The sequence below is a fragment of the Coregonus clupeaformis genome, chromosome 10, assembly GCF_020615455.1.
Source record: "Coregonus clupeaformis isolate EN_2021a chromosome 10, ASM2061545v1, whole genome shotgun sequence".
NCBI classification, from domain to species: domain Eukaryota; kingdom Metazoa; phylum Chordata; class Actinopteri; order Salmoniformes; family Salmonidae; genus Coregonus; species Coregonus clupeaformis.
This window is the reverse complement of record NC_059201.1, coordinates 42147184-42158095: the sequence shown is the minus strand read 5'-3', so window position 1 is coordinate 42158095 and position 10912 is coordinate 42147184. Positions and strand designations below refer to the sequence as shown.

The 10912-nt window shown below is 42.4% G+C and overlaps 1 protein-coding gene across 1 annotated transcript; it reads right to left on the bottom strand.

The window, feature by feature from the left end:
* Positions 1-456: 456 nt before the first annotated feature.
* On the bottom strand, positions 457-2658 carry LOC121575889 (voltage-gated hydrogen channel 1-like). Its single transcript, XM_045223276.1, has 5 exons — positions 2399-2658; positions 2013-2117; positions 1519-1750; positions 1032-1144; positions 457-924 (listed from the first exon to the last, which is right to left on the bottom strand). Exons 1-5 carry the CDS (start codon positions 2573-2575, stop codon positions 868-870), a joined length of 684 nt encoding a protein of 227 aa, XP_045079211.1. The 5' UTR covers positions 2576-2658; the 3' UTR covers positions 457-867.
* Positions 2659-10912: the final 8254 nt, after the last annotated feature.

Sequence of the window (10912 nt, the reverse complement as noted above, 5' to 3'; positions counted from 1 at the left end):
AGCGATCCTTGATGAAAACCTGCACCAGAGCTCTCAGGACTTCAGACTAGGGCGAAGGTTCACCTTCCAACAGGACAATGACCCTAAGCACACAGCCAAGACAACGCAGGAGTGGCTTCGGGACAAGTCTCTGAATGTCCTTGAGTAGCCCAGCCAGAGCCCGATCTTGAACCCGATCGAGCATCTCTGGAGACCTGAAAATAGCTGTTTAGTGACGCTCCCCATCCAACCTGACAGAGCTTGAGAGGATCTGCAGAGAAGAATGGGAGAAACTCCCCAAATACAGTTGGGCCAAGCTTGTAGCGTCAAAACAAAACTGATATTGCACTGACAGTTGGTTCTCTGGTTGTACTCAAATACTGTTAGCAGGGTCTTATTTACAACATGTTAGCTGACAATTAATTGCTTATTTGAATACAGGCACAGCACATAAATTCATACATTTATATAAAAATATCAAATTAGATTTGTTTATTACAAAGCAGGATACTGGCATATGATATGAATCCTACTAATCAATTAAATATGCAGATAATGGTTGGAAGGTTGACCTAACATTGGCTCATGATGTGGAATCTATCTAGCCTGAGCGCTAGTGTGTTTGTGCTTTCATACCAACTTATTTTCACTCATTGTCATGCCAAAGGTTTGGCTTGACAATGACAACAATTGAGTTGGCAAGAGTACAAACGGATCTAGGACCAGGCTAGTATCTATCAGTGTAAGCTCCTGTCATGGTGGAATTACTCACACAAATGGTGTATGGATGGTGAACACTTTTTAGAATATACCCTTACTTGTTTATTGAACAATTCCAATGACACTATAAGAGGATAATGAAAACGGCATCATGTTCCTCTTCCTGAATCAGAACTCAATGGCATGCTGTCGGAGGAGAGCTCGTAGTTTATTGTTCTCTTGTTCCTAAAAGGGGGGATTGAAGGGTGGATTAAAACAGGGTTTGTTGACTGATGCTCTTGATAAGATGTATAATATAAATGCCTTAACTTGTCTTGGGCTGCCCAACTCACCATCTTGCCATTGTGCTCTTGTAGGTCGTTAACTTGCTGGACCAGATGATCGTTGCTCTCCTTCAGCTTGTGAACTTTTTGATCGGCCCGTGTCTTCACAGACACCAGGATTCCTGGGTGGTGGAAGAAAACATGCCATGTTGGACACAAACGCATTTTGTGACATTGGTGACCTAGCTAGCTACTGTATGTGACAAAGGTTGTGTTCATTACATTTACATTTTACATTTTAGTCATTTAGCAGACGCTCTTATCCAGAGCGACTTAGTGCATACATGTTTTTTTTTTTTTTTTTCATACTGGCCCCCCGAGGGAATCAAACCCACAACCCTGGCGTTGCAAACGCCGTGCTCTACCAACTGAGCTACACGGGACCATTAGGGCAAGCTTTAAAATGTTTCACAATGGAAAACTTAAAATCTGTGTTTGTTATTGGACATGTCCAGGGAGTGCCTAATGAACACTACCACAGTGGGGAATCTCTCACCGTTGACTATCCTGGCCACCCTCCAGAGCCTGAGGAGGATCAGGAGGCCCATGCCGTCAAAGGCATCTTCACTGGCGATATACACAATGTCCAGGATGAAGGACACAATCACCACCAGCCCGTCAAACACCTCAAACTTGTGATGGAAGAACTCCAGCCGGTAGGCAAAGAGCTTTCCAGCCAGCTCCACCATAAAGAAGGTGAGAAGAGCCAGACTCAGGTAGTGGAAGACCTGGTGAAGAGGGAAAGGACAGAGGACAGAGTTGTTGTAAGAAGGTTTGGGTCACGCATTTCTTGATCTGTGTGCCAAATGGCAACCTATTCCCTATATAGTGCACTATAGGGCTCAGTTAAAAAGTAGTGGACTAAGGAATAAGTCGCTCTGGATAAGAGCGTCTGCTAAATGACTAAAATGTAAATGTAAATGGAATAGGGTGCCATTTGGGACGCATATAAAGTGTGATCTCGACAGACTAGACTTGGCCATATCTCACCTGAGGGGCAATGTGCCCATGCGCCAACTTGATTATTGATAGGTCGATCAGTAGCTCGCCCAGCACAAAGATGGCATCCAGGATGACCAGGCACACCACAGCTATCTAAACCAGAGGCAAACACTCAACATCAGAGAAGACCAACACCATAGCAATCCAAACCAGAGCGAAACACCCAACATCAGTAAAGACCAACCTTCTGACAACAAAGTACAACACAAAATACAACAAGAGAATGGGAGTTAATTTACTGTCACATTTGCAGCCTAGACTGAGAAACACACATATTCCCCATCCACAGTTGACATTTGATTTGAGCAAAGGTAACACTGACTAACTGTGTTGGATAGATAGTATGAGCATTGCCTACTCCACTCATTCCATACCTGGAATCTGTCGGAGCTGTAGAGTCTCTTCAGGGAGTCTCTGAAGGTGAGTTCCCTGTGGGGCAGCTGTCCTGTGGCTGGTCCCAGCTCCTCTCTAGCCTCATGCAGCCCCTCATCGTGCCAATGGGCTGTGTGGTCATCACCCACCGTGGTGAAATGCCTCAGGTACTTGGACATGGTTCTGTAGGGGGGTGGGGTGGCCCACCACGAAGAGACTGGGCTTTTCCTGGTTAGAAATTAACTGAAATGTTAAATGCTAAAGCTATGAAATGTCACAAGTTTGTCTGAAGTACAATAACTCAATAGCCCTAGTGTTTATCTAAGGTTTTCAACTCATTTCCTAACATTGACATTGTTAGTTTAACCAATTTACTAGCATTAATGAGGTTCATATCTTCCCCAGCACATGTTGATTAGGCATTGGAATACATATTGTAACCATCATATTTTCATATCCACAAAGAATAGACAGCCTATTGCAACTGATGACACAACTGCTCAAACATTCAATCATTGTACTGTACAATACGAGTACACTTCTCCTTTTAAACATTGCAAAAGCATGCAAGATGTTAACAAACCAAACCCTTTGACTCAAGATGCAAGTGAACTGTGTGGCCAACCTATGTTGAATTTCCTAAGAAAATCTAGACCAATAGATTTTATTATTACAATAGATAATTGTTTTATTTATTTTGTAGTCAATAAGCTTGAATACATTTTGTGATAATGGTCAACAAATGGTTTTAACAATGTAACGAGTGTAAAATAGTAGGCTAGTAATAAGCATATGCCAACAATTCTATAGCCTGGTCCAAGATCTGTTTGCGTTATGTCAACTCCTTGTCATGCCAGAGCTCTATACTACGAATCAAATCAAATTGTATTTGTCACATGCGCTGAATACAACTGGTGTAGACTTTACCGTGAAATGCTTGCTTACAAGCTTTTCCCAACGATGCAGTTTACAAATAATAATAAAAAATTGTAACACAAGAGGAATAAAATAAAATACACAAGAATGGAGCTATGTACAGGGAGTACCAGTACCAGGTCAAGGTGTAGGGGTACGAGGTATTTGAGGTAGATATGTATATGAAGGCAGGGTAAAGTGACTAGGCATCATGATAGATAAGAGTCAAATAAAGAACAGAGTAGCAGCAGCAAATGTGTAAAATGTGTGTGTGTGTGTATGTTTGTGTTGTGTCGGTATGTGTGTGTGTGCGTATGTAGTGTATGTGAATGTGTGTGGGTTTTGTGTGAGAGTGTCAATGTGTGTGAGTGAGTGTGGATATAGTGTGTATACACTGAGTGTACAAAACATTAGGAACACCTGCTCTTTCCATGACAGACTGACCAGGTGAAAGCTATGATCCCTTATTGATGTCACCTGTTAAATCCACTTCAAATCAGTCTAGATGAAGGGGAGGAGACAGGTTAAAGAAGGACTTTTAAGCCTTGAGACAATGATTGTGTGTGTGCATCATTCAGAGGATGAATGGGCAAGACAAAAGATGTAAGTGCCTTTGAATGGGGTATAGTAGTAGGTGCCAGGCGCACCGGTTTGTGTCAAGAACTGCAACGCTGCTGGGTTTTTCACGCTCATCCGTTTCCCATGTGTATCAAGAATTGTCCACCAACCAAAGGACATCCAGCCAACTTGACACAACTGTGGGAATCATTGGAGTCAACATGGGCCAGCATCCCTGTGGAACGCTTTAGACACCAACTCAATTTACATTTTTGTCATTTAGCAGACGCTCTTATCCAGAGAGACTTACAGTTAGTGCATTCATCTTAAGATAGCTAGGTGGGACAACCACATATCACAGGCATAGAAAGAAAAATTTTCCTCTAATGTAGCTATCAGTAGAGTCAGAGCTATACTGAACAAAAATAAACGCAACATGCAACAATTTTACTGAGTTACAGTTCTTATAAGGACATCAGTCAATTGAAATAAATTCATTAGGCCCTAAATGACTAAAATGTAAATGTAATCTATGGATTTCACATGACTGGGCAGGGGCACAGCCATGGTTGGGCCTGGGAGGGCATAGGCCCACCCACTGGGGTGCCAGGCCTAGTCAATCAGAATGAGTTTTTCCCCACAAAAGGGCTTTATTACAGACAGAAATACTCCTCCGTTTCGTCAGCTGTCTGGGTGGCTGGTCTCAGGCGATCCCGCAGGTGAAAAAGCCGGATGTGGAGGTCTTGGGCTGGCGTGGTTACATGTGGTCTGCGGTTGTGAGGCCGGTTGGACGTACTGCCAAATTCTCTAAAACGACGTTGGAGGCAGCTTTTGGTAGAGAACTGAACATACAATTATCTAGGCAGCAGCTCTGGTAGACATTTCTGCAGTCAGCATGCCAATTGTATGCTCTCTCAAGACTTGAGACATCTGTGGCATTGTGTTGTGTGACAAAACTGCACATTTTAGAGTGGCCTTTTATTGTCCCCAGCACAAGGTGCACCTGTGTAATGATCATGCTGTTTAATCAGCATTTTGATATGCCACACCTGTCAGGTGGATGGATTATTTTGGCAAAGGAGAAATGCTCACTAACAAGGATGAAAAACCAATTTGTGCACAACATTTGAGAGAAATAAGCTTTTTGTGCGTATGGAAAATGTCTGGGATCTTTTATTTCAGCTCATGAAACATGGGACCAATACTTTACATGTTACGTTTATATTTTTGTTCAGCATAGGAAGGGGGGAGTGCAAGTGCTGGTTCAGGTTTTATGTTGTATTTTATTAGGAAGGTGTTCCTAATGTTTTGTACACTCAGTGTATCATTTAGTGAGTGTGCATAGGGTCTTACAAGAAAGGGTCAGTGCAGACCGTTAATCAATGGTTACCCGGACTATTTAGCAGTCATATGGCTTGGGGGTAGAAGCGGTCTCTGAGCCTGTTGGATCGAAAGCCGATGCTGCGGTACTGTTTTCCGGACAGTAGCACGGTGAACAGTCTATGGCTTAGGTGGCCGGAGTCTTTTTCGGGCCTTCTCTGACACTGCCTGATAAAGAGGTCCTGGGATGGCAGGGAGCTCGGCCGCAGTGATGTACCCCACCAAGGGTTTCTTCACAGCCCCCAAGTCCAGAACAGACTCCGGGAAACACACAGTACTATACAGCGCCATGACTACATTGAACGCCATTCAACATCAAGTAACTCATGCAGTTTTTTTTTTTTACAGATTAAACTACACCTTATGGAACAACGTGGACTGTTAAGAGACACATAGGCACATACTCACACACGCACTCTACACACATAAATATAAATATTGTTTTATGGTGGTATTGTACATTTTGTGCTGTGGATATGTAGTGGTGGGGTGATGTGATGTACTGCTTTATTTTGTTTTTTGTTTGTTTATTTTGTGATGTGCCTTAATGTGACTGGACCCCATGAAGAGGAGCTGCTGCCTTGGCAGCCAGCCTGGTCTTATAGACTAGACATAACATAGTAAATGTAACTCCGGGACACTCAAATCAGTATGATATGTTATGTTTGGTTACATAAGACAGATGGTTACTTAAGGCAAAATCAAAGTATGGCGGCTGGTCGGAGTGGATGGGTGGGCATATAACGTGAATGTCTAGCAAACAAAATGTTGCGAGTTCGAATCTCATCACGGACAACTATCATTTTTTGCTAATTAGCAACTTTTCAACTACTTACTACTTTTTAGCTACTTTGCAACTACTTAGCATGTTAGGTAACCCTTCCCCTAACCCTTTTAGCTTCCCCTAACTCCTAAACTTAACCCTAACCCCTAGCCTAGCTAACGTTAGCCGCCTAACTAGAATTCGTATCATATCATATGCCGAGAGATGAGTTCGGATTGGTCTGCCATGTAACATGCTTCTGTCTATAATATGAGCTGCTAATTATGTGTGGATAATCCTATCTACCGCAGCTTTTTTGGAAAGATATCATGAAGAACTGAAAAAGTTTTGCTACTGCTCTCAACATTGCTGCCCTGAAGTTAATAGCGCTATCGACAAAGCTCAGTGGGAAAACGTTGTGATGGACTACTTTCTAGAGGATGATCGTGGACTGATCACATCCCTTGACCCCTCCCCCACCCCTACAGCACTGGTCAATGTCATCACTCAGCAAAACGCCTGTCAGTCAGAATGGATATTTGGAACTTCTTCCGAAAGAGTGGCAAAAAAAGCGCCATTGAATGAGGTGGAGAGGGGAGAACAGCCAGAAAGTCAAAGTGCAGCAGCAGCAGAGTTAGCCACAGGTTTGTGCCAATGATGTACACTACCGGTCAAAAGTTTTAGAACACCTACTCATTCAAGGGTTTTCTTTATTTTTACTATTTTCTACATTGTAGAATAATAGTGAAGACATCAAAACTATGAAATAACACATATGGAATCATGTAGTAACCAAAAAAGTGTTAAACAAATCAAAATATATTTTATATTTGAGATTCTTCAAAGTAGCCACCCTTTGCCTTGATGACAGCTTTGCACACTCTTGGCATTCTCTCAACCAGCTTCACCTGGAATGCTTTTCCAACAGTCTTGAAGGAGTTCCCACATATGCTGAGCACTTGTTGGCTGCTTTTCCTTCACTCTGCGGTCCGACTTCTCCCAAACCATCTCAATTTAGTTGAGGTCGGGGGATTGTGGAGGCCACGTCATCTGATGCAGCACTCCATCACTCTCCTTCTTGGTAAAATAGCCCTTAAATTAGCCTGGAGGTGTGTTGGGTCATTGTCCTGTTGAAAAACAAATGATAGTCCCACTAAGCCCAAACCAGATGGGATGGCGTATCACTGCAGAATGCTGTGGTAGCCATGCTGGTTAAGTGTGCCTTGAATTCTAAATAAATCACAGACAGTGTCACCAGCAAAGCACCCCCACACCATAACACAGGACTGCCCAACCTTGTTCCTGGAGAGCTACCGTCCTGTAGGTTTTTGCTCCAATCCTAATCTAGCACACCTGATTCTAATAATTAGCAGGTTGATAAGATGAATCAGGTTAGTAACACATGGGGTTGGAGCGAAAACCTACAGGAGGGTAGCTCTCCAGGAACAGGGTTGGGCAACCCTGCCATAACACCTCCTCCTCCATGCTTAACGGTGGGAAATACACATGCGGAGATCATCCGTTCACCCACACCGCGTCTCGCAAAGACATCAAATTTCTCAAATTTGGACTCCAGACCAAAGGACAAATTTCCACCGGTCTAATGTCCATTGCTCGTGTTTCTTGGCCCAAGCAAGTCTCTTCTTCTTATTGGTGTCCTTTAGTAGTGGTTTCTTTGCAGCAATTCGACCATGAAGGCCTGATTCACACAGTCTCTTCTGAACAGTTGATGTTGAGATGAGTCTGTTACTTGAACTCTTTGAAGCATTTATTTGGGCTGCAATTTCTGAGGCTGGTAACTCTAATGAACTTGTCCTCTGCAGCTGAGGTAACGCTGGATCTTCCATTCCTGTGGCGGTCCTCATGAGAGCCAGTTTCATCATAGCGCTTGATGGTTTTTGCGTCTGCACTTGAAGAAAAGTTATTGAAATGTTCCGTATTGACTGACCTTCATGTCTTAAAGTAATGATGGACTGTCATTTCTCTTTGCTTATTTGAGCTGTTCTTGCCATAAAATGGACTTGGTCTTTTACCAAATAGGGCTATCTTCTGTATTACCCCCCACACACACACACCTTGTCACAACAGCTTTTTCACCTGCGGGATCGTCTGTCTGAGACGAGCCACCCGGACAGCTGATGAAACTGTGGGTTTGTAGAACCGAATAATTTCTGCACAAACTATCAGTAACCGTCTCAGGGAAGCTCATCTGCGTGCTTGTCATCCTCATCAGGGTCTTGACCTGACTGCATTTCGGCATCGTAACTCATTTCAGTGGGCAAATGCTCACCTTCGATGGCCACTGGAACGCTGGAGAAGTGTGCTCTTCACGGATGAATCCCGGTTTCAACTGTACCGGGCAGATGGCAGACATCATGTATGGTGTCATGTGGGCGAGTGGTTTGCTGACGTCAACGTTGTGAATAGAGTGCCCCATGGTGGCGGTGGGGTTATGGGATGGGCAGGCATAAGCTACGGACAACGAACACAATTGCATTTTATCGATGGCAATTTTAATGAGATCCTGAGGCCCATTGTCGTGCCATTCATCCACCGCCATGACCGCATGTTTCAGCATGTTAATGTACGGCTTCATGTTGCAAGGATCTGTAATCAATTCCTGGAAGCTGAAAATGTCCCAGTTCTTCCATGGCCTGCATACTCACCATACCTGTCACCCATTGAGCATGTTTGGGATGCTCTGGATCAACGTGTACGACAGCGTGTTCCAGTTCGCGCCAATATCCAGCAACTTCGCACAGCCATTTGAAGACGGGTGGGACAACATTCCACAGGCCATAATCAACAGCCTGATCAACTCTATGCGAATGAGAAGTGTTGCGCTGCATGAGGTAAATGGTGGTCACACCAGATACTGACTGGTTTTCTGATCCACGCCTCTACCTTTTTTAAAGGTATCTGTGACCAACAGATGCATATCTGTATTCCCAGTCATGTGAAATCCATATATTAGGGCCTAATTAATTTTTCAAAAGACTGATTTCCTTATATATAACTCCTTACAATCTTAGTAAATGTTGCATGTTGCATTTAGAGTTTTGTTCAGTGTATATAAACCCTGGATTGCTAATGCTATATATTGGCCATTGAAAGGCTTTGAAGCCCCCGGTCGGCCATATTGGCACTCCCCAGTAGGAGCAGTCCATAGGAATGAATGGAATTCTACAGTATTTCAATGAATGTTTCAAGGACAAATTACATGTATTTTTTTGTTGTAGTGGGGACAGTAACATTAGTAAACTCAACAAATTATACTTCAAGGGAAGTTTATATATTGTAAAAAAATATATATATATATTTGTATGTTTAGCTCACATAATATCATTTTAAAGTATGCATTGAGGTGTCTGTAATAGAATAAATGTGTCAAAAACAAATGTATACATTTAATAAATGCATTTCTATACCTTCCAAAATAGGTGCCAAGATGGAGGCACGGGCCTTCAACACAGCGCCCCCAAATTGTCATGTAGTGTGCATATATATAAGTTATTGGTTTGTGCAGGGTTGGTGGTAGCTAACTAGCTAGTCTCTCTCAGCATAAGGATTGGCTAATGCTAATAAACTAGCATTAGCGCTCAGCATCCTTAAGCAGCTATTTGGTGTCAGTCAGAGTTATTTAACAGTATATTTAGTGAATGGGCAAGCTAAGGATGTTGATATAAGTCATGATATTAGGAAAAGTGTTTATTTCCAGCGAGTGTATTTGATGGGTTTCGTTTCTGTGGCTAGCCACTTCGGTAGCTACTGGCTGGCTAGGTAGCTGAGACCGTAGATATGAGAGAACATTTTTCTGACTGAAGCACATATCTTCTGACAGTGACACAGTCCCCCCCTGGGGATTGAAGCTGAACTTTACTACAACATTATATTTCAACCTTAGCAATGTCGATGTGGTAGAACTGACTAAATGAAATGAATCATAGAGGTCTTATAACCTATTCCATTCTACAGGTAAACATGCTTGGGTCATGTCTGTTATTTCCATATAGGCTATGTAACTATTTGTAAAAACGTTCCATTATTAAATTGGTGAAAATATTTCATTGTGCTTTTATTTTTATTACTTTATTTTTTTCACTTGGTTACTTACTTTGTATTGTTGTATTGTCGAGTGGTTAACCTGCAAGTAAGCATTTAATTGCACTGTGTACTCCATGTATATCATGTGTATATAATAAACTTGAACTTAGAAGGTAAGGGGGAGGGCAGCCAGAAAAAGACGGGTTAAGATGGCCAGCTTTTTGGTTAGATTGTAGGTGAACAAAACATTGAAAATGCATAGGCCCTTAAATTATGTCTTCACATTAGCTGGTAGAACTGATGATATGAAATGAATCATAGCGGTCTTATAACTTTTTTCCCGCTCATGTCTCTTTATATTCATATAGCCTAGGGGCTATGTAGCTTCTTATCTGTTCTGTTTTGGAGTTGTGTTGCACTGTTATGTGGACACTTGAATTTTTCTTTACGGTTGAGTTGCCCTGTTTGTGTTAGTATACAGTAACTTAAAGCGCAACTGCCCCTAAAAAACAACTTCTCATTTAGAAAGAAGCCTATGTCATTGAAACATTTAATCTACTGTCAAAATTGACTACAAAGTGTACGTAGGATAATTTTGGTCATAAAGTCACTCGTCCAAAACTGAGTTTTGTGAGACTTGTGGTCGTGACTGCATCACAACGTAAATGAAGGTTGGGTTTGTTTCAATCCTGCCCACATGCCCAGAGCTGGCAGCACACAAGTAATCATCAATTTGGAGTGCAGCTGCATGCGGCTCGATTGTAATGCCTGTGGTAAATTTAGGTTGACTTTGCATATCCCTATGGGGCTAGTTAGGGACCATCGGTAAATTGCAAAATGTACATGGGACAATATG

What these genes read in the sequence shown, in the direction of transcription:
- LOC121575889 (XM_045223276.1), bottom strand. Translation starts at nt 2,575, where the DNA reads ATGTCCAAGTACCTGAGGCATTTCACCACGGTGGGTGATGACCACACA. An exon ending in ATGGGCACATTGCCCCTCAG is followed by an intron (nt 1,751 to 2,012) that starts GTGAGATATGGC and finishes CCTCTTCACCAG; the next exon opens with GTCTTCCACTACCTGAGTCT. An exon ending in GGTGGCCAGGATAGTCAACG is followed by an intron (nt 1,145 to 1,518) that starts GTGAGAGATTCC and finishes TCCACCACCCAG; the next exon opens with GAATCCTGGTGTCTGTGAAG.